At 33.2% G+C, this 24528-nt stretch overlaps 1 protein-coding gene across 1 annotated transcript in view; it reads left to right on the forward strand.

The window, feature by feature from the left end:
- The window catches only part of LOC115876538 (protein Wnt-2-like), a 278810-nt gene that overhangs the window by 241533 nt on the left and 12749 nt on the right, over positions 1-24528 (forward strand). Inside the window, exon 3 of the mRNA XM_030892351.1 lies at positions 16781-17052. Within this exon, the coding sequence (XP_030748211.1) occupies positions 16781-17052 (272 nt within the window). The remainder of the gene's footprint in view (positions 1-16780; positions 17053-24528) is intronic.

Raw genomic sequence — 24528 nt, forward strand, 5'->3', positions numbered from 1 at the left:
GGAAACTATTTTTTGTGTAAAATTACATATCTGATACTTATACATATTATCTATTTTTAGCCATTGTAGTATATTTATTTTTTCAGAATTATGGTCATACTTCCGCAAGCCAAATACAAACCTACAACATGAATTTTGCAGTTATTGCAGTCGATTTTTGGAATTTTTATCTAAACAGTTATAAAATGAAACAAGGCAATACGCAATTTATAAGAAATATAAGAGACTCACATAATTTTTTTCGGATTTTATAATTTAGGAGATATTTATTCATATATAACGATTTTAAGACACAATAAGATTTTTTCAGAATATTTGTTGTATGACTTTTAAAGCGCATGTCCACGTCAAAGACGACGCCTAGATTTTTATATAGCTTAACACAATTTAGGGATGTACAATTCAAGTTAACCTTTAGCTGTGATAAAACAGATTCGTAACGACGCGGAGAACAAAAGCACATCAAAGAACACTTATTAATATTTAACTTTAGGTTATTTTCAGCAGAGTACTCAGATATCAGTTTAAGATCATGAGTAATCTTAGTTATAGCAGTTTCTGTTTCATTTGGATTAAATGACATAAATAATTGTGTATCATCAGCATAAGATATCACATTACAATAAGACGACTTTCGAAGTAAATCTGCCGTGTAAATTAAAAATAAGATAGGACCAAGGACAGAGCCCTGAGGCACTCCAGAAGTAACACAATTAGAAGATGAAAAATTGTCATCTATTTGAACAACTTGTTTCCTATCCGAGAGATAGCACCGAAAAAACTTTAGTGATACGTCAGAAAATCCGTAAAACGCTAGTTTGCTACACAATAACTCGTGGTCCAGCGTATCAAACGCTTTAGAAAAGTCCAGCAAAATTAGAGCCAAAGCTTCGCCATCATCTATACTTCTCAAAATATTATCTGTTACATACGATAGCACAGTGGTAGTGTTATGGCCTGTGTTGTTAAGTACAAAAGTCTGCAGCGAGTTTTTATACGAAAAAAATTAGTTTTGGAAATGTTGAGACTCAGGAGATTCGAATCGCACCAAGATTAATTTAATGGTGATAAAGTCATTTGATATAATCCTACGAAGTACCGTGACATTATTGTTGCTCCAAGTGAAGCTAGTGTCGTCCGCAAAAAGACATATTTTATCACTGATGTTTATGTTAGCAATGTCGTTGATAGAAAGAAGAAACAAAATAGGGCCTAGAACTGACCCTTGAGGTACTCCACATTGTTATCCACCCTCGCAAGTTGACTTCTGTTGCTCAGATACGACTTAAATTCGACCATTCGAGAGATAAAACTAAAGAGCGTTAAAGCCGACATAGATCGTCTGCTTGGAATATACTTGAGTAGAAATCAAGGGAAGGTGGTCCATCATTGGCTTTTACATTACTCAAACGAAAACGATGTTATCTCTGTCTAGCCAAAAAAAATATACAAAAATATCTAATGACTGTGGAAAATGTACCCCAGCCTATGCAATGATTACTCACAAATACAGTATGATCGAATAAAAACGACGTGAAATGAAGTGGAATGAAGTTCGCTGTCATTTTATATGTAAATTTATATGGGAAATGTCATCGATTGTCATTTCATAGCCATCGCTGACGCCATTTTTATTCGATCATACGGTATTTTTAAAAATTCTTTATGATTCAGTTTAAAGTAGATACCACAAAAACTGTAAAAAAATAAGTCACCAAAGTGACTTGTCAGCTTTTATATTTTTCAGATAACATTTGATTTTTTCTGATTTTGTTGTACCTTTAGAATTTATATGTTAAAATTTAAAGCATGAAATATGAGTTAGGGTAGCCATTTTTTTAGGGTTACTGTTAAGGGTAATGTTATTAATGATCGAAGTATGATATATCATAAATAACATTTGTTAATTGTGAATTTCTCGTTCATTCTTTCAAATATTTGTGAATTCAATGAAGTTAAAGTGTTGCCAGAAACTGATGGTAACAGAGACATTATTAATACCTATTATTTTCTACTTTTTACCGGGTGCATCTCAAAAACTCTGAATAGAATGACATATCATATGTCAACTGTTGGCATTTTGGAATATGGTTTAATTGAAATTGCAACATGCGATTCATAACGACAATTTGACTCGAAATACCAAGTGTGCTAATGAGCCACCCTCGTTCCATTTGAAAAAATTGAGATATGATTAAAAATACGATTTGAGTATTTTCTAACCGGCCAGGACAAAACACTAAAAAGATTAGACGATTAAATCTATTTTTCCAAGACTCCTTGGTTAAAAATTAGTGTTTTTAACATAGCCATGGCACCCTAGATTGAAATTTAAAATACAATTATTGTTTTAAGCAAAAATATCAAAAAGTTGACATATGATATGTCATTTTATTCAAAGTGTCCTTTTCTATCGAATAAAATAAAAAAATGAGGCTGGCATTTAAAAATCAAAAGTTGTAATCATTTCCGGTGAAACAGGTAGTGGCCGAAAAGAATTGAATACGTCAATCAATCCTAATTTAAGTCATATACTAACATACCAAATCTCGTTTTTTTTATATTAATAAATAAAAAAGTAGAAAGAACAGAAGCGAGAGAAATAAGAAAAAAGAGGAGTGAAGAAAATGAGTGAGAAAAATGGATAAGGTTAATAAATAGAAAAGAGCTGGATCAGATAACTCTCACAATTTGTGTTATGGGTGAACGAAGTGCTGAAAGCACAATAGTATATTGAAAGGTCAAGAAAGCTAACTAACGACGTTAATAGATTTATTCTGTTGTTATCATGTTATTAAAAGTATTATTCAGAAAATTAAAACGAACGAATTAAGAGTATAACAAGAGGTTTAATTGTACCCTTTCCTGTTACGGCAGCTTTATTGCAAATTAGACCTAGACATTTTCAATCGAACGCCAACGATAATAAACATCTCTCGAATGGGACTTGTCTATTTTAATGATCGGTAACATTTCCTTATTGGTCCTATAATTGACACTCAAGTTTATTTCTTCTTTATTGACTGGTTGGTATGTCTTAAGATCATTACTCATATATAAATTTTCATTAATTTTCTAACAATAGCTTTTTAATTTTTTACTGACGAGGGTAACAGATCAGTAAAACATCTAAAAGTCACAACTATATGTTTTTTACTTAAACATTTTAAGTGTTGAGTCATGTAAAAGTCATAATAAATTTACTATATTTAAGAGGAGAATTAAAGGCATGCAGAATGGTACTTTGATCTTCATTAAAATCAATCTACCGAATCTCAAATTTTGAAATAATTTAAACAACACATTATATTTTCTAATGCCATTGTCATGTATATCGAGTGGTTCAAATTTCACTTCAAATTTGAAAAAAAAATCCTGTTGCGTTTTTTTGCATGTGAGTGTATAATATTATCGGATCAGCCAATCATCGCCAAACAGAGATGTTTAAAAGAGATGAGACAAAAGACAAAACAGTTTAAAAAAACAGTTTAAACAGTTTATTGTCGAAAACTGAACAACATTTGTGCAACAGTGCGTCGGGGATCTGTAGCTCCTGAAAAACTTAGGAACTTTATATAAGTGCCAACCTAAGGTATGTGTTAGGATGTATATACATCAGGAAGATATTTTAAAGGAATAATATACAGGGTGTACTATAAAAAAACGAAGAAAAATGATTTTATATTTTAGAAAGTTTGGTATAGAATTTTGAACACCCTGTATAGTTAGGGTATCCATAAAAGCTTTTGGAAATTACCGACAAGTGAACTCAGAAATCCGAACAAAATCCGAACAAGTAAAATATGAAATCCGGACAAAATCCGAACGCCGCAAAATGCAAATCCGGACGTTGCAAAATGGCAGGTCTAATGAGAGATTAATATACAAGTAGTTTTATGTTCCATTTAAAAAAGTCATCCCGATCCACTCACACTTTTTGGAGCCACCCTATAGAAGTAAAGATATTTTCCTGAATTTCCTTATTTTTCTTCTAGTAGATACTTTAGTTTTGGACAAACCAGAGACCATTTGTTGAAAACTTCACAAAATTTCCGGTAGAACTGATAAGGATAGTCAAGTAAAACTTTCAAAACTGTGCTGGTTTTACTAACAGGGCTTTACAAGCTCTATAGGCATTTGAAGCTGATGGCATTAATAGACGAAGCCATGTGCATATTCTGCCAATCAGATAAATAAAAATACAGCAAAACACGTTCTATGTTGCAATAGCCTGGCAAATTTGTTCAGATTCAACAAGTTTTTAAATGCCCTTTGTACTAGACAATGATAAGCCATTTGCAAAGAGCTACACTCAGATGGCAAAAAAACGCAACGGAAATTTTTTTGGTCAAATTTAACATATTGACATTTGATATTGATGTGCGGTTTTCACCATCATGTTTTTGATAAAAAATTGAGCATCAGACACCGATGTTAGTTTTCGTCTATATAGTTAGACTATTTTAATTAGAGTATTAACACTTCGACGATTCGTAGGTATGCAAAATTTAACTGTCAATATGAAATTACGATAATAGTTACGAAAGCCACCATGTCATATTTGACGATAATTGAAGTAAGTGCAAATTGTTGGTGATTAGTGGCAACTTCAATTTGCTTTTAAAAATTAACTAAGGCATGTGTTGACATGAATCAAAAAACAAAATGCTCAGTAGTTATGGTTCTGATCATATTCTGATCGTAAAATAATATTCTAGAAATATTTGCTCACGAATTTATTGCACAGAATGTTTTAAAGTTAAGGTAAAAAACAGTTCTTCGATAAAATCTGTATAATAAGCCAAAAACTAAAGATTAGTTTACGGGTAAAGCTTGATTTTCATGTATCCGTTATACGCTGATACGATGGTCCGACGGTGCTCTGATTGGTCATAGCGTTTTCGCGCCACTTTTCATCCGTAAATATTTTACTTCAGCCTGTCAACGGACACGTTCATACGATAACGGACGTTTTGACACTTTTTGACAAATTTAATCTAACCTTAATAAAAATATAAGTAAAATAGCAAAATCATCATGGAAACGAAAATATAAAATGAAACCAACGTATATCAGATAAACGAATGCATGAAAAAACAATAAATTTAAAAACTGCGTTTCTAACCAATCAAAGTCTTTAAATTCTACCAATAAAATTAATATCGTATCAACGTATCGTCGAACAACGGATGCATGATCAAGCTTAAGTTGATACGCCGTCAAAACAAGAAAATATTCCAGCCGAATTAAATTCGTCGCACGTCCGCCCCTTGCCGCGCCAACCCAGACTACCGGGCTTCGACGTGTCCGCGTGATGTAGGGGGCTGCGTATTGGTGGCGTTGCATGTATATATATATATATATATATATATATATACCGGGTGCGTCTCAAAAGTGGCTCAGCCCTATAACTTTTTTATTTTTTTAGTTAAAAAACCAGATTTGATATGTTAGTATATGACATAAATTAGGATTGATTGACGTATTCAATTGTTTTCGGTCACTTCCGGTTTTACCGGAAATGACTACAACTTTTGATTTTTAAATGGTACTCCCGGTATTTTTTTACTTTTTTAGATAGAAAATCACACTCTGAATAGAATGACATATCATATGTCAACGTTTGACATTTTCACATATGGTTTATTTGAAATTATAATTTGCGGTTCGTAACGAAAATTTGACTCGAAATACCAAGTGTGTGGTATCAAATTATTCGCAAAAAAATGCTTTTTCTAAATATGCTAATGAGCCTAGTTCCATTTGAAAAAATTGAGATATGATTAAAAATACGATTTGTGCATTTTCTAACTCGCCAGGACATGACACAAACATTAGACGATCAAATCTATTTTTCCAAGGCTCCTTGACGAAGAATTAATGTTTTTAACATAACCATGGCACTCTAGATTGAATTCTAAAATACAATTTTTTATTAAGGGAGAATGTCAAAACTTGACATATGATATGTCATTCTATTTAGAATGTCATTTTCTATCGAATAAAGGAAAAAATATCGAGGGTGCCATTTAAAAATCAAAAGTTGTAGGCATTTCCGGTGAAATAAGGAGTGACCAAAAACAATTGAATACGCCAACCAATCCTAATTTCTGTCATATACTAACATACCAAATCTCGCCTTTTTATCTGAAAGAATAAAAAAGTTATAGGGGTGAGCCACTTATGAGACGCACCCGGTATATACAGTTTGCTAAAAAAATCATGAAAATAAGGCTAAAAATAAAAAAATATAACACTTTAAATTTGAAAAAAATCCTGTTGCATTTTTTGCATCTGGGTGTGTATATGACAGGTTCAGTTTCCAAATTGCCAATATTTTGAAAAGTCTACGACTGGAAATGTAATCTAGAATTAAGATTAAGAGTGGGTCTAAAAAAGTATTGCAAAATAAAGAATATCATGCGAAACTTTAAGTACTACTTTCAAAAACCCGGCGCAGAAGGGACGGGATTTTACCAAATATGTTTAAATCTAGCAGCAGTATTCGTAGAGACGATCAAAAACCGACCATTTAACGACTTAACATCGTGAAACAGCAGGGAGTGCGACCTTCTCATCTAAACCGTGTCACTCTCTCTGTGAACGACTAGCACTGACACACAATTCTCAGCAGGAGGCATCTAATGCCCGTTTCTTCCGGAGATATTACCACTCATTAGCAGTATGTTTATCGGAATAACCATCTACCTAGGTAACGGCTGGATTTAATCTACAACCTAGTGTGACATCATTAATGTGTGTTTTCGATCGAAAACCTTGTTCTCGTATGTGATTCCTCAATGTTCTCGATAAAATTGATTTTATTTTTATGGCGTTCTGTCGTACAAACCTGTAGGTAATTGTAGTATTACATACATAAATAAAAATGAATGTATACTCTGTTTTTTTTTCTCAGGTAAGATTTCGACAGACAATGACAGAAGAAAAGCAGATGACGTCCCATACCAATCTATTTATTTTACTAAAAAAACTTTAATCAAAACTCTAATATTTTTTAAGTTAACTATGGATGTGTTTAAATATAAATCCGTCATGCGTCGTCTCTTGTTGTTTTTAACCAGTTTTATTGGTTTATTTCAAAAATGACAGATCATATTTCAATTTTATTGGTTTGACGGAACGATGAACGAGAAGCGGACGCCGATGCGTATGAACTCGCCTTTAGATTTTTGAGGCTTCTCAAAGTCGTGCCAAATTATAGGTTATAATTTTATGTCAACCTATGTCAAATATCTGCGTTTTGGAAGATGATGCATTTTGATTCGTGTTATTACGTGTGTACGTGTCTTTTGAAGTCAAGTGGAGGAAAAATCGAGAGAAAATTAACTGTAGACCCAGAGCATAGTTTATTGTTAATACTCGCTGCCCAGGAAGAAAGTTTTATACACTACAAGGATCATACTACTATGCTACAAGGATCGTCCTAAACATATTATTAGCTGTAAAATATCGACATCACACGATAGGTAAATAATGGATTTTAGTACTGTAGAAAAATAATATCAAAGGGTACTGGTTTAAAAAATTAAGAATAAAGTTAATGAATCAACCTTTAAGGTATAAAATTTGGTAAGTGTTAATATTAATAAAATAGTTTATTTTATTTGTGTTGTTTTATTAATTCCTGTGGAATATTACAAATTCGTATTTGTACATAAGTTATATTGATAAATATAATAATAAATACGGGAATTTTCTTGGAGCTTCAAAGTAAGAAATAGTTCTTTTTTATATTTTTTTGGTATGTGGTGTACCGTTTTTTTAATAAAATAACTCGATTACATTTTTTCAGTTTTATACAGATTTTTTTCACAATATTTTGAAGTAATCAGTTATCAGTCAAATTTTAAATATATTAATTTCCTCCTATGCGTTCCAGTTGTACCAACTTATTTCTTTGTAAAATAAAATAAATTACTTTGAAATTAAAATGACAGACACATCTATCACTGTCAGAGATCTTGTCGTTGGACAGACTATAAGTTAATTGAAAACACCCAAACAGATTTTAGGTTGTAGTTTTAAAATATAGGTAGATATTATTTTAATATATGTGCTCAGGCTAGTATTAGGTACGTAATATTAACCTATCCAGATATTTTATCAAAAACTTTGGTTTATTGTTTTTATTTTTTTATTTTAGTAATTTTAGTAAATTCTTAGTTATTTCGTTTTTAATATTTTGATTTTTTTAATTCTTTTTCTAAGTAAATTTATTGAAGTAAATAAATCTAATGCATAATCTATACCTATTCTGCTTATATCCTAATCATTGAAATTTTGATTGAAATCGAATTATACAGGGTGGTGCGACATATACGACGCGGTTTTTGCAAGGAGAACAAAAGTTTGTATTGAAGTGAAATCTTGTGAGCTTTTGTAAGTTAATTTAAAGCATTTTCTAAAATTATGTAGAGTTCTACAGGGTGTCCCCAAAAAAGTTACACATCAAAGTTGTGTTTTTGTAATGGAATACCCTATATATTAATTGATTTTTGGATTCTAGTAAAAAAATAAAGGTTTGTTTCATTAGAAAAGTATATGATTAAAATGTATAGTTTTTGAAATACATTCACCGGCACGAAAAACGGCCACCTTGAAAACTTTGATGTATTTTGAAGGTTAATATATTTTGTTTTAATGGGCCAATTTTGATGATTTTTTAAGCAGTGTGCAGCCAAATTACTTGACTTTTTAGTATCTTTTTCTAAATTAAAAATAAAACTCCCCATCTGTTAATTATAATAGGGAAAACAAAATGTTGATATTATGGTGAAAGTTTGAAACACCCTGTGGAGTATGGCCAAAAATTTAAAAATCATTTTATCATCTAGATACATCCTTTCTCGATGGTTTGTTTTTTGGCTCATCTCATTAGCTTTATTTTTGTTGCAAATATTCGCTTTGCATTTTTTCGTAATTTTTACATAAGACCATGCCTTTACTTTTGGGTCTAGTCAACACATCTAGTAAGTTCTGGTCCCGAAGCATAAGATTTGCTTCATTTAATCTTCTTCTTATAGTCCGTTAGTTAATATGTACGTTTCTTAAACACAATTCATTATCAATTTGAAAAGCTGACAAATGGAGGATTCTTAGATCTTAGATTCTTAGATTCTTAGATTCTAGACTCGATTAGAAGTTCTCATACGAAGGTTCCTGGACGTCTAGATTGACGTCCTCATGGTTGTAGTCATAATTCAAAAACCACTTAGTATACTCTATGGTATTAAGGTATTTTTGGAACCGGAATTTTATAGCAAATTCACTGAACTAAACAAATATAGATATATATTTGACTCACCCTGTTGAAGTATTTTTGAGATGTGAACTACCATTAAACACATATTTTGTAAAAGGTTTGGAGTAAAAATCTCAAATAGGAATCCTGATACAGAGCTTTTGCGGAATATGGAGCCATCTTGTATGTATGCATGTGTGTTTATTTAAATGCTAAAGTGAAAGCAAGGAATTTAAATGGGTAAACTTTGTAATATATCTTATTAACAATACAATGCAAAAAGTTTTATAAAAATTCGTTCACAGTAAATGAATTCCGAGGTTTGTATCCCATAAATCACAACCAAACTACGATTAATATTATGCGTATTATTAGATCGCACAAGTCGCACACTGAGATTTTAAATTCACAATAAAAAAGTTTAAAATAATATCTCTAAATTGCTGACCTGATTATTTATTTGAATCTTCCAATTCGCTTGATTTTCCTTATTCAATGTTAATTAGCGCTGATAAATATTGTTGCGAAGAATATACTCAATCAAATTAAATAATTTAAAAACCAGAGTTGGACTTGAAATTATTTTAAATAATAATTAAATAGTTTTATTGCTGTTAAGGTACCCAAAACAAAAAAGTATAAGTAACTTTTTTGATGGCATCTTAGGGTAAACATCCCAAAGGCTCAACTTTGCCCCAATTTAACCATGTTTGTATCTTAAAAAGAAGTATAAAAAGACTCAAAGTCTCGGTCTCAACGTTTAATTTAATAATGACTCAAAATCTCGGTTTTTGAGTCTTTTTTTTAATTTAATAATGACTCAAAGTCTCGGTCTTGTCACTTTTAAAAAGTCGATTCTCACTATACCTGCCATATCAGCTCCCTTCCGTTTCCCTTCCGTTTACATAAAATATATATTAAATCATGTAAATGAATAGGACAATGCACACTAGCCGTTCCGTTTCCCTTAGAATTTTTTAGAATTTAGAATGAGTGGGAGGGGGGTTAATCACTTCGACCTTACAGATCCATTGTGTCCCCCTTTCTTGAATCATAACTGATCATACAGTCCCAGGGCTTTGACAAAAGCCAGTATCTGGGACGGTTTTATAGAGGGTAGTTCTCCATCTCCAATATCAGTCGTACCAAAATTCATGGCACGAATGGTTGTCGTCTCGGCGCACACAGTGATGAGGTGTACTGGTGTTTCACCATCTTCCCCACAGAATCTGCATTCGCCGTTTCTTCTTAGTTTCAATCTACTGAGGTGTTCATTGAGGAGACAGTGTCCTGTTAAAAACCCCGTGACAATCCGAAGATTGTTCTTACTCAGACCCAGGAAGATCTGTGATTTTTCTTGATCATAAGCCCTCAGAAACTTCTTCGAGTGTCTTAGACCATTGCAAGATTTTGATTCCAGGTTGCGGATGGATTGAATTCTAAAAAAATTCTAAAATTCCGTTTCCCTTCCGTTCCATATTCTTTCCTTCCATGCATTTTTTTGGCAGACGGACTGAAGCGTATCGGAAACAGCGTTGTCAAGTTCTTACATCTGTACCAGCTTTGTTACCATTTTGCTGATATTTATTTATTCTTTCACCTATTAATTAAATCTATTACATTTTTCAAAAGATATATTTTTTTAAAATAAAACTTTCGTAATGATATAAATTCTAAAATAAAAAGTATGGAACTGATACGGAACGGAAGCTGACGTAGAGCGTCGATACAATAAAAAATACGGAACGCATATGGAATGGAAACGGAAGGAATAGTGAGAATCAATCTTTATACTTCTTTTTAATTAAAACCAGGTCTCTTTGAGAAGAATGGACGCCTTCTTTAAATGTTTGTATCTATTACGGTTATCGAGATACCCATGCTCGTACCCCGAATTTGTAGCACCCTGTATATTGCAAAATAAAAACACTAAATCACCACAATACACCAAAACACTTTTAGTGTTTTTATTTTGCTGTGTAACACCAAAGGTTCCAACCCTCAACTGTAACCCTGTATATTCCTAATTAAGGTATTGTGTAATTGTTACCAAAAAAAGTTGTTACTAGCTTTATTAACTTTTACAAAAGGTGTTTAACTTGAATAAACTCTCTTATAATAAGAATCTTGCCATACTGGTATGTTAGAACTGGGTTACTAAGCAAAAGTGAGTAGGTAGAGCCCTCATCAATATTTTCATAAAAAAATAATGAATTTAATTTAAAATTAGTGTTTATAAGTCCGTAAATATTGTAGGTGTTTGATTAAAGATTTTTAATTGTAGTATATCATTTATTTGAAAATATACGATCAGGTTTTTAATGGACTTATAATATTATTTTAGTCACGCAACATGAGACTTAAGAGTTTTTAACATGCAATGCACTTACTGACTCCTTTAGAACGTTAATTATTATACGTTAACAAATTTAAACTTTTGAGTTATAATAAAAATAACAATAAATTAAATATTTACCCAATTACCTATTCTTGTTTTTATATTCTTATCAAAATTATTAAATGTATGTACTACATAGATGTACAAAAAATTATTATATTCTTCTGTAAATTTTATTTATTTATATATAATTAAATAAACCATATATCTTCTTGCTTCTATACTTGCCACCAACAATTTACAACTTTCTCAATCATTACTTTTTGATATTATTTTTTAACATGAAGAGGTGACAATGTGTATCACGCAATACCTAGAAGAAGTTGGTATCAACGAAAGGAGGTGGCCAGTGTGTTTGCCAGATATAGAAGAAACTCAATCATATTCAAATGTAGAATGCCACTTTAACTAAAGAAGAAAACATTCTACCAATGTGTACTACCAGTGATGACCTATGCATGGAAAACCTGGATACTTAAAACGGACATCGTAAGGAAACTGCAGGTTGTACAACGCTCAATAGAAATATGCTGGGAATAAGCAAGAGAAACCGTAAAAGAATAGAGTGAATACGACAAAAGACCCAGGAAATCGATGTCATCCCCGAGAGTCAAATCACTCAAGTGGCACTGGGCACCAGAGTCAATCACAGAGTCAAATCACTCACCTCGCAAGAAGGACGGACAACAGATGGACCACAAAAAATTACAGCATGGAACCTATAAGGAATATAGTCTGTGAAGAAGGTCCGAATATGGACCGTGAAGAAGACCGAACCTGAGATGGGACCATGATATTAGAAAATTAGCAGGGTAATAACTTGGACCCGCATAGCCAACAATAGACAACCAATGGGCCCAACTACAAAAAGAGTATTTAAATATGTATGGGAGGCTACAACACTATGATTGGAAATGCTTGAATAAGCTGAAAATGATGATGATGATATTATATAGTAACTTATCGGTGAAAAGTTCCATTATTTCCCTAGATTTTTGACTGATATCTACCGCATGTTTCCAGGGCCGGCGGAAGGGGCGCCACGACGGCAAATAAAATATTTAAAAACAGTAATCTAAACAAATAGTAATGACAAACCAGATCAATATAATTATTGATATACATCATAGAAAAGAAGAAATCAAAACTATCCCAAAGCTTTCGTGCTAAGGATTTTTTTTGAGCATAATTTCAGTAAACTATAATAGGATACGTCTAGGATATAGTAGTGTTTATAATGTTTAGTCAGATATTTCTTCCTTATGCCTATGTGGGTATGATAATTGCTAATTTAATGTGGAAATTGATAGTACCGATATTAATCGGTATTATAGTTTACTGAAATTATGCTCAAAAAAATCGAAAGCACGAAAGCTTTGGGATAGTTTTGATTTCTTCTTTTCTATGAATATGTTTTTTGGGTGCTCTATTCGAAACTGAGATTTGCGAATTCATTTTAGTGGAAAAATCTTAAACAAAATAAAATAAAACAATATAAATTTGATTTGTTCGTGGTATTTTACTTATAACTCAAAAACTATCAACTTAAATAACCCTTCTTTCTATAATTCTGGGTCAGCAAAATTGACAATTTTAGACTGACCGCTCAAAATCGCACTTTTTCTACTACCCACAACCGTTATTTGTTATTAATGGCTGATGCCCTAAGATTATATGAGGCAAAAATTTTTCAGAATTCATTCGAAAAAAGCTGAAGAGGATCCCGATATCCTTATTATCAAAAAAAGCTTATCAGTTTGCCTCATTAATTAAATTAATTTATTAACACTAGTGGGAAAAGATATCTTTTGGTGGTTTAGATTGTTCCGGAGTGCATATGGAAATGCATGGAAAATGGTAACAGAATCGTAGAATTTTCTCATTAGAGAAATTACACAAAGAAAAATTTCTCACAAAGACTGATCCTCATTTTGGAGCCGACAAAACTGTCTGATCATACATACAGGGTGGCCCATCGAAAACGTTCCGCAAGGCATAACGGCCAGGATATTTTTTTTTCAAAAAATCCAAAAATACGTCAATTTTGTTTGTGAGGAGACCTTTTGCCCCAAAAATGATTGCAAAATCTTCAACACTCTAAGCGGGGGTGTCATCCCTCAACTTTTTTCAAATGGGAAGGGGGTCAAGTGGTACCGCAATGAAAAGAGCTTTTTATTCTCTATACTTTTCCGCTTCGTTTTTGAAAATCGGTCGAGTCATTGAGAAAATATGAAGGATTGAAATTTGAAAAGAGTTTATTTAAACATTAATCAGAGTAAATGATGATTATTATTTCTAGATATTTACGCATTTTTTCACTTGCCACAAGGTTGAACGATCAGGTGCGGCAGTTGCTAGATAGCTGTTCTGTGACTTGTGCGTTGAAGTTCTTCTCAATATCGTCAGTTTAACCTAAAATAGAATTTCCAAAAATACCAGCCCACACGTACAATTTCTGAGGGTTTTGTGTGTGCACCTCGTGAAGAACCCCTCAGCCCAGTACCGACAGTTATGCCGATTAACTACACCGTACAAAAAGAAAGTACACTCATCCGAAAAACACACATTAAATAGGAAATTATTATCATTCGCCACTCGTTCACTCACAGTTTCACAAAATTGCAAGCGACGATCAAAATCGTCTTCGTTGAGTTCTTGTACCAACTGAATTTTGTACGGGTGGAACTTGTGTTTTTTTAATATCCTTTGGACACTGGTACGATTCACGCCGGCTAATTTTGCATTGGCTAATTTTTTTGTACTCAGCGTACTATCCATGGCAACTTGGCCCAATACGAATACCTCCATAGCTTCATTTACTACAGGGTTTTCCCTCTGCCTCTTTTTATTCATAACGGAACCAGTTTCGCGAAATTTTGCTACTAACTCGCGAACAATTTTGCCATAAAGGTGTTTTTCAGGATGGCATTCATTGAATATCTGCGGTACTACTATCCATGGCAACTTGGCCCAATACAAATACCTCCATAGCTTCATTTACTACAGGGTTTTCCCTCTACCTCTTTTTATTCCTAACGGAACCAGTTTCGCGAAATTTTGCTACTAACTCGCGAACAATTTTGCCATAAAGGTGTTTTTCAGGATGACATTCATTGAATATCTGCGGTACCCGATTGCTACATTCATTATTTTTAAAATAAAGTTCGATTATGTCCACTTTTTCTGCAAGTGAGTACACCATAATTGTTAAAAAGTTTAACGATATTGAGAAGAGTTATCTAGCAACTGCCGCACCTGATCGTTCAACCTTGTGGCAAGTGAAAAAATGCGTAAACATCTAGAAATAATAAGAAAAAACAGCAAATTGGTCGAAGGAATTTATCCTTATCATTTACTCTGATAAATGTTTAAATAAACTTTTCAAATTTCAATCCTTCATATTTTCTCAATGACTCGACCGATTTTCAAAAACGAAGCAGGAAAGTATAGAGAATAAAAAGCCTTTTTCATTGTGGTACCACTTGACCCCCCTTCCTATTTGAAAAAAGTTGGGGGATGGCACCACCGCTTAGAGGGTTGAAGATTTTGCAATCATTTTTGGGGTAAAAGTTGTCCCCCTCACAAATAAAATTGACGTGTTTTTGAATTTTCTGAAAAAAATGACCCTGGCCGTTATGCCTTGCGGCACGTTTTCGATGGGCCACCCTGTATACTGATTCTGCACATAATAATTGATTGTGAAAAGGAAAGAAATTTTTTTTTTAAATTCTTATAGAAAAATAATGCAACTGCTTGCAACTAAATACTAATGTTTTCAAAGATCACTTATACCAGAACGAGACTGCCGAAATTGGAATTATACTTCTTATAGCTATATATACCGGGTGCGTCTCAAAAGTGGCTCACCCCTATAACTTGTTTATCTTTTCAGATGAAAAAAAGAGATTTGGTATGTTAGTATACGACATAAATTAGGATTAATAATTGAGATATTCAGTTGTTTTTGGTCACTTCCAATTTCACCGGAAATTACTACAACTTTGGATTTTTAAATAGTACCCTTAGTATATTTCTACTTTATGCGATAGAAAATTACACTTTGAATGGAATGACATATCATATATCAAGTTTTGACATTTTTGCATATGCCTTATTTGAAATTGTAACATGCGGTTCATAACGGCTAACAATTTGTAACAATTTGACTCGAAATACCAGGTGTGTGGTTTGATTTGTGTGGTTGGTTTGAATGAGCCACCCTTGTTCCATTTGAAAAAATTAAGATATTATTAAAAATACGATTTGGGCATCTTTTAACCGGCCTGGGCAAGACACGAAAAACATTAGACGATCAAATCTATTTTTCCAAGGCTCCTTGTTTAAATTAATAAATCAGTGTTTTTAAAACAATCATGGCACTCTAGATTAGAAATTTAAAATACGATTTATTAAGCGAAAATGTTGAATACGTCAATCAAGGCTAATTTATGTCATATAGTAACATACCAAATCGCGATTTTTTATCTAAAAAAAAAGTTATAGGGGTGAGTCATTTTTCAGATGCACCCGTTGTAGAAAAAACAACAACCGTATAGAATAAGATTGAACGAAGAGAAGAATTTTGAAGTATCTTTAAGTAATTTTTTTTGTTAAAGTAGGATAATAATGCTTAGTTGTAGTTAAAGTATAGTATTGAAGGAAAAAGAGAGTTATAATAACTTCTAAAAGGGGGGGGGGGCGCCAGTTATGGTACTCGCCCGGTCTCAATATTTCCCTTCTGCCGGCCCTGCATGTTTCACAACCATTTTACAGCCTTTTTCGATAAATCGCAATAATGTCCCTGTTAATTTAAGTTCTGACACAATTACCTTCTATATTTACTACTTCTATACAAGATCAATAATTGTTGAATTAATAATAAATAACATAGAACAAAGCTCAGTAAAGATAAAACAAATCCAAAAAAAATCAAATCAAATTCAAATGTTTCAACTGAAAGGTCAAACAGAACTGTCAAGGATGGAGACCTATGATGTCGATTCCGTCTACAATGCATGAATACATGAATAGCACTATACACATTCCTTAGTCTTTTTATTCAAAGATTTTAACAGGTATGTTACTTGTTAATATTTAATAAATATCTATATTCTTTCCAGGTTCCCGAGAGGCCGCCTTCACCTATGCCATCAGCAGTGCCGGCGTCACCTTCGCCATCACCGCAGCTTGTTCCCGGGGCAACATCTCGTCCTGTGGCTGCCAGAGCCCCTCCAGACACAAGGAGCCGGCGCCCCACGGCTGGAAATGGGGCGGTTGCAGCGCCGACGTTGATTTCGGCACCAGGTGGGCAAGGAAGTTCATGGACGCGAGGGAGTTCGATGGGGACGAGAGGAGCCTGATGAATTTGCACAATAATAAAGCCGGCAGGAAGGTAATTTTTACAATTATCAAATCAAACGCGTGAGGTATTAGACTTCAGTCTGGTCCCGCTACTTATTCAATATTCAACTCGATACAGCTTGTAAAATATATAGAATTAACTTATCTCATAATTATTTTACATTAGTGGTAGCTTGTGGGTTATAAAGGACGATAAGCGAGGGTCTAGGGTCCACCCTCGCTGCGATCGTTTTTCATAGTAAACTGCGATTTGCGATTGAAACATCTATCTGCCAACTTTGGATTTTTAGGCATCTAATATTGATTGCTTCAGTTGCGATTTACCATCCCAACACTGCTTTTTTCAGTCTATCGGTACACATATGGTGTGCAGTTCAAATAGCAGTCAAAGTTTAAATCAAAATCACATTTGCAAGAAAATTGCAAATCGCCACCATTACAATTCACAACTGAAGTAATATTGGTCTAGTTACTGAATCGGCAGTCAGGACCCCATCATTCTTACGAAGCGTTGAAAAATATGCTTATGAGTTGTTGCGGCATAATATACAGGGTGAGTCTTAAATAAGTGCAAATATTTTCAGGGCTCCGTTTTTCAAATAAATCCAATATAATCGAGTTATTTTACTTTGTAAATTTCCAAAAAAAAAATGTTTTTTGCTTAAATTTTGAGAACCACAGGATCTTTTTAGGATTTTTTTCTTTTAAATTTAACCTACTATCTATGTTAAAAACTAAAAAACTCCAAAAAATTTTCCAAATTTTCAAAAAAAATTTTCGCAAAAAAACTTCATAATAAAATCGTGTTTCTGGAGTCGAAATATACTAACCTAACCTCTAAAAAAATTACAACTTATTTAAGACTCACCTTGTATGTATATAATTTATAAGTTTTAAATTTTGATAATTATATCTATAAAATATTTTTTTCAGTCATATTTTTCTTGTATATCAAATCCTTAGTCCCACCCTGATGAAGGTGTAAACGAAACATCGTATCCAATTTTGCAGGGTGGAGCCGTGTGCAACGTCGCTCACATAACCTGCCCACCATATTTAGTCGCGATCGAACGACATCAACTTTTGACGTTTCTTACGTCAAAACTTACTGTCACAGTGAGACGTCTCGTACTTTTTGAGCCCCATCCACATTCCGAGTTTCAGCCCTCTAGCTCACATAGGGCCCGAGTTTCGACGCTCCAAAGCCCATCTTAACTTCCTCATTGGCTTACCACTTTTTCGATCGTTTTCACTTTTTGTCTCGCGTGTCATCTCGCTGACTCGTGTGTCACTGCCTTGAGTTTTCACTCTCAGCGCGCGTAAAGAATTTTCATTTAAAAGATATTTTTTCCTTAACTCTATATAGGTGGATGGTCGTTAAATCGACCACTTTAATTTAACCAACTAATCAGTTGCGTGGAAGTGTTTTATCGCCGAGGTTGTTTTCTATGCTTATTTCTATGCGCGCCTTGGCCATTTAATCAGCTATATATCTTTACGTTGGCCGAATTGGCGCGAAAGGTTAACGTAAGCGGTTGAATATTCGACCAGTAAGCATTGGTGTCACTGCGTTCGTTGTGTATCATAGTGTCAATAATTGTCGTCTAAGTATTTTCTATACATATTTCGTGCGATAAAAATTTTAAAATATAGAAACAAATGTTTCTGAGACGTTTATTTCTTTTTATTTATTGCACGAAATTTACGGCTCGGATGATATTTTCTAAAATCGATATCATATCCTGTATATTTTCTAGGAGTCGTCATTTTCTTGACAACTTCTTGATCTTGTCTTGATCTTGTCTTGATTTCAACACAATATCAAGACAAGAAATTACTTCTCAAGATCAAGATTTCTTGACAAGAAATCAAGAAAATCTTGAAATTTCTTGAAAGTATAAAATAAAAAAGAAATGCTCATTTACTTAGGTATATTTTATATTATATGAATATCCATTAATTGATGGATAAAAAAATTATTAAGCAAAAAATATTTGTACGAAGCAGCATTTTGTCGGATGTCCAATGTCCAAAGTTGGCATAAGTACGTCCAAAGTCGGATGTCCAAAATTGGCATACTGTGGGCCAAATTTAATTGGAACCTTTTTTAATGCCTAATAATCTTTTAATTTTTAAATGTTTTTTTTTATAATTTTTTGGATATGTTATGGCCTACGATATTAGAATAAAAAAAACTTTGCAAAGCGGGTCGACTTCAGTGGCATACAGACTTTTTGAATTAACGTAAAACTTAAAATAAAAAAATAATACATTTTAATGTACGCCACTGAAGTAGAGTAGCTTTTATCATTGATATTTTGACTGCTGTTATCTGTAGTAGTATTATCACCGTCACTACCGTCAAAGTCACTAATTAAACTTCTACGTCCAGGTGTCTGAGGTGGCAGGTATTCTGAACCAGATTCAATTACGAATGGTTCAGATTTGCTGCTCAACGAACCATCACAATCATTTTAATGTTAGATAATAATAATAATAATTAACAAAATTATGTATAAATCTGATAATTTTGGCTACTGTATGTAGCTAATAATAATAATAATTAACACAATTATGTATAAATCTGATAATTTTGGCTACTGTATGTAGTATAATCAGCCCAAAATTTTTGAATTTTTTGAAAATTAGATGCCTGACCCTCGATTTAAGGCATAAAGCATAAACATCACATTAACCAATCTCACCGCGACTTTTAAACAGAGGGTTCCCCTTTAATAAACGAATTTTAAACGAGGGTTCCCCTTTTGTCAAGATATAAAGAAATTTCAAGATTTCTTGAATCAAGACAGGAAATCAACTCTCAAGAAATGGTCAAGACAAGATTTTTGTTTAATTCTTGAAAATATTTCAAGACAAGACAAGAAATTCCCAAGCAACACAGATAGTAGCAGGTACGTTCCTGGGACTACAAAAGCGACCATCAAGTAGACTGCCACTATCGACGGCTACGTTGCCGCCACGTAGCCGCCACGTAACTGTTACTAAAATGGGGAAGAATTAAGGGTAACTGGGTAGTATACCGGGTGGTCCCAGGGACTAACGCTGCCACTATATTTCGGAACTATAAAGTGAAAGAGTAGTAGAGTAGTACGTAGCCGCCTGGTAACTGCTACTATATAGTAGCAAAACATTCTTCTAGCGACCTCTACTTTTAAAAAACGTTTTGAAATGAAATAATAATATAATATGACAGCCGCGGTGCATGGCCATGTTAAAGTTAAGTTAATAATGGCGTTTTATGTTTATGAGGAAAATTATGGTTTTTAATCCCGTATTTCGGACACTTCCCGGACTAATATTATAACGCACATCACTTTACTGACAAATATTACCGAGTTAGATGGAAATATTTTAAGGCGCCTTCGAATTAATTCAATTTTGTAGATATTTAAGGACAAAAAATAATATCAAAAATACTAAAAATAATATTTCGTAATGCACGAAAGTGTGTTCGAGTTCTAATTGAAAAAATAAATGCTTAAAGCAATATAAAACTTGGGAAAATAAAGAAAAAATGAAAATATATTAACAAATAAATTTAATTAAAAAATTTCTGAGAGTAAAAAATGGCTGACGCACACTTCGCTACGATAAAGTTAGGCTCTTCCCTATGAAGTAGCAGGGACTACCCATTTTTTACTTTAAAAGATCCGTTACTTCCAGTGATTAAGTTGTTACTACCCAAAAGTTACTTTGTAGTATCGGTTACTACTTTGGAACCTTATTATTCTTAAATGTATTTAAATTTTGTACACTATGGTAACTACTGGAACTAGAAAGTTACTTTGAACACCCAAAAAGTCGGACAATCAGGCATTTTGTGACAATATAGTTCCATATGTTTCTATAAAGTTCCGCCTATCTCTCACCTAAAAACAATTTAAGAATACTAATTTTTTATCTAGGAGCCTTGGAAAATATATTTGATCATTTAATGTTTTTCGTGTCTTGTCCTGACTGGTTAAAAGATCCCTAAATTGTATTTTTAATCATATTTCAATTTTTTCAAATGGAACGAGGATGACTTACTAGCATATTTGTAAAAAGCATTTTTTACGAATAATTTGGTACCACACACTTGGTATTTCGAGTCAAATTGCCGTTATGAACCGATGTTACAATTTCACCTCAGTATTGTGTTACTTTATTCGATAGAAAATGACACTCTGAATAGAATGACATATCATATGTAAACTTTTGACGTTTTTGAATATGGTTTATTTAAAATTGCAACGTGCGATTCATAACGACAATTTGACTCAATAATAATACCAAGTGTGTTGTACCAAATATATTCGTAAATAAATGCTTTTTTCATATGCTAATGAGCCACCCTCGTTCAATTTGAAAAAATTGAGATATGATTAAAAATACGATTTGAGCATATTTTAACCGGCCAGGATAAGACACTAAAAACATTAGACGATCAAATCTATTTTCCCAAGGCTCCTTGATTAAAAATTAGTGTTTTTAACACAGCCATGGCACTCTAGATTGAAATTTAAAATACAATTTTGTTTTAATCAAAAATGTCAAAAGTTGACATATGATATGTCATTCTATTCAGAATGTCATCTTCTATCGAATAAAGTAGAAAAATGCCGAGGGTGCTATTTAAAAATCAAAAGTTGTAGTCAAAAACAACTGAATACGTCAATAAGTCCTAATTTATGTCATATGCTAAACCAAATCTCGTTTTTTTGTCTGAAAAAATAAAAAAGTTATAGGGGTAAGCCACTTTTGAGAAGCACCCGATATAATACACTAAAACAGTCGCTCTGTAAATTGCCACTGCAACAGAACCATAAACAAAGTGATGAAATGAAAAATGATGAAGTGAAATGATGAATAAGGTTTTTCCATTTTATTTTACAGAAAAATGTGTTTGAATTTATTTAAAGAACTCCTTAAAATGAAGCAATTTATTCGTTTTCAATAGCTTCTACGAATGCCTTTTGAAGTTATGAAAGATACTAAATTTATTGAAAAAATATAGTCTGGTACTCATTGGAATGATAAATATCTTCACCTTCAAATTCAATTCTTTACTGTCAAATTGACGTTATTATTGTCAAAAATAATAAGAAATAGTTATTTTTCTACGATCGTGTAAAGAGTAGCTATTTTTACACTATCTACTATATTAAAAATCAATTTTTTTACACTAGTGCAAAGAGTAACTTATTTTTTTGCACTAGTACAAAAAACAACTTGATATTATTAATGACGACTTTAACTATGTAAAGAGAATTTTTTTTAAATTTTTGTAAAAATTTGTCAAATCCTGGAAGATAAATCAAGTACCAGTACCTATTGGACACCTCGCACTTCGCAGGCAACGTTCCGGAAAAGAGTTTTAAGTGAAGAACAAGAACCCGAGACCTCCAGGAGGAATAAAATTCAAAATACTATTGGAAATGAAGTTTGTCCATCAATTACTTTAGTAAATTTTTCAAACTGCGACATTAAGTCAAAATGAACTCAAAAAAAAATTATTAAAAAAAATAAATGTGTCATTGTTAGTAGTAACATTATTCTGTGAATTACTATAAAAATGTTTAACCCTCAACTGGCGTGGTGGGGTCCAGCGGACCCCAAGCACTATTTAAACCTCTGTAAAATGTTTACGTTTAAGAATTAGGCCTCGCCGCGCCATTTACCTTTAAGTTAGGGTACCAATGTGCAACTGTTAAAGGCGCACTTGATTTTGTCAAGTATTGTTCCTTCCAGCGCAGCGGGGGCTAAAGTTTCATTGGGGTCTGTGTGGCACCACCACGCCAAGAATGTTACATTATTATGATGGTGGGTAGTCTAAAAAGTGTGCCTCACTGGGACGCTAATTTTGAGGAAGCATTAATTGAGTGGTTTGATGAACTTAAAAGGCTTAAGTGAGATGAAGACCATCGAGACATTGATTTTTCTCCGAAGAGTAACCATAACTCCGAATCTCATTCTGAATCTCTTACTTATAGAAGAGAGAAAATTGAATAAACAATACAAAAAAAGAAAGAGATGTAGTATATGACAACCATATGTCAATGAAGAAATGACAAAAACAAAAATTTCATGAATCAAATGTGCACGATCCATGTGCGGCAAATGCAGATCCTATATTAGCATTAACTGTATTAGAAAAAGTTATGTACATTCAAGGTTTGCAGTTTTGTTGAAAATAATTTATGTTTATATGTCTGGTACTCATTGGAATGACAAATAACTTCACCCTCAAATTCAATTCTTTACTGTCAAATTGGCGTTATTACTGCCAAAAATAATAAAAAATAGTTATTTTTCTACGATCGTGTAAAAAGTAGCTATTTTTACACTATCTACTATATTAAAAATCAAATTTTTTACACTAGTGCAAAGAGTAACTTATTTTTTTGCACTAGTACAAAAAACAACTTGATATTATTAATGACGACTTTAACTATGCAAAGAGAATTTTTTTTTAAATTTTTGTAAAAATTTGTCAAATCCTGGAAGATAAATCAAGTACCAGTACCTACTGGACACCTCGCACTTCGCAGGCAACATTCCGGAAAAGAGTTTTAAGTGAAGAACAAGAACCCGAGACCTCCACGAGAAGAAATAAAAATAAAATTCAAAATACTACTGGAAATGAAGTTTGTCCATCAATTACTTTAGTAAATTTTTTAAACTGCGACATTAAATGAAAATGAACTCAAAAAAAACTATTAAAAAAAATAAATGTGTCATTGTTAGTAGTAACATTATTCTGTGAATTACTATAAAAATGTTTAACCCTCAACTGGCGTGGTGGGGTCCAGCGGGATTTCTTCCAATACCTGGGTAACTTTCTTCCTTGGTACCAGTAACTGAGTTGTTACTGTCCTGCCATTCGCACTTTCCCACATGCGCTTTAACAATCCATTCTCAATAACCAGTGAATTCCACTGAGCCCAGAGAGCTTTGAAAACGAGCCCTCTGTCCGCAATATCCTGCCACGGTGGTCTCTCGCCGTTACCTTCCTTGAGCCGTAGTATTGCTCCGATGTCTGGATCTTCCATTTGGTCGTTCCTCAATTGTGTCGTCGTCCACTGTTCATCGGTTCCAAGCTTAAAACTCCTTATCATAACAGTGCCTTCGCGTTGTTCCGTTTTACAGCAGTGCTTACAATCGATTTGACAGGGTCTTCTGGATAATCCGTCTGCGTTACCATGCATCTTTCCAGCACGATGTTGGATGGTAAAGTGATACTGCTGGAGCTTCTCGAGCCATCGTGCTATTTGACCTTCAGGTTGTTTCATCTCCATAACGGATGAATTGAAGGAAAGGTTATTGGGAATTCATAAGGCCGTGAGAAGTAAGGTTACGCTAGCCAGTGACCGGATGAAAGCTCGTTACGACCTCAGAGCTAATTCTACGGGATTTCGACAGGACGATAGGGTATGGTTGTATAACCCACAGCGCAAGAAAGGAAGGTCCCCAAAGTTAACTCCAGCATGGGAAGGTCCTTATACAG

Source organism: Sitophilus oryzae, unplaced genomic scaffold (assembly GCF_002938485.1).
Source record: "Sitophilus oryzae breed Bouriz unplaced genomic scaffold, Soryzae_2.0 scaffold_1436_pilon_pilon, whole genome shotgun sequence".
NCBI lineage: Eukaryota > Metazoa > Arthropoda > Insecta > Coleoptera > Curculionidae > Sitophilus > Sitophilus oryzae.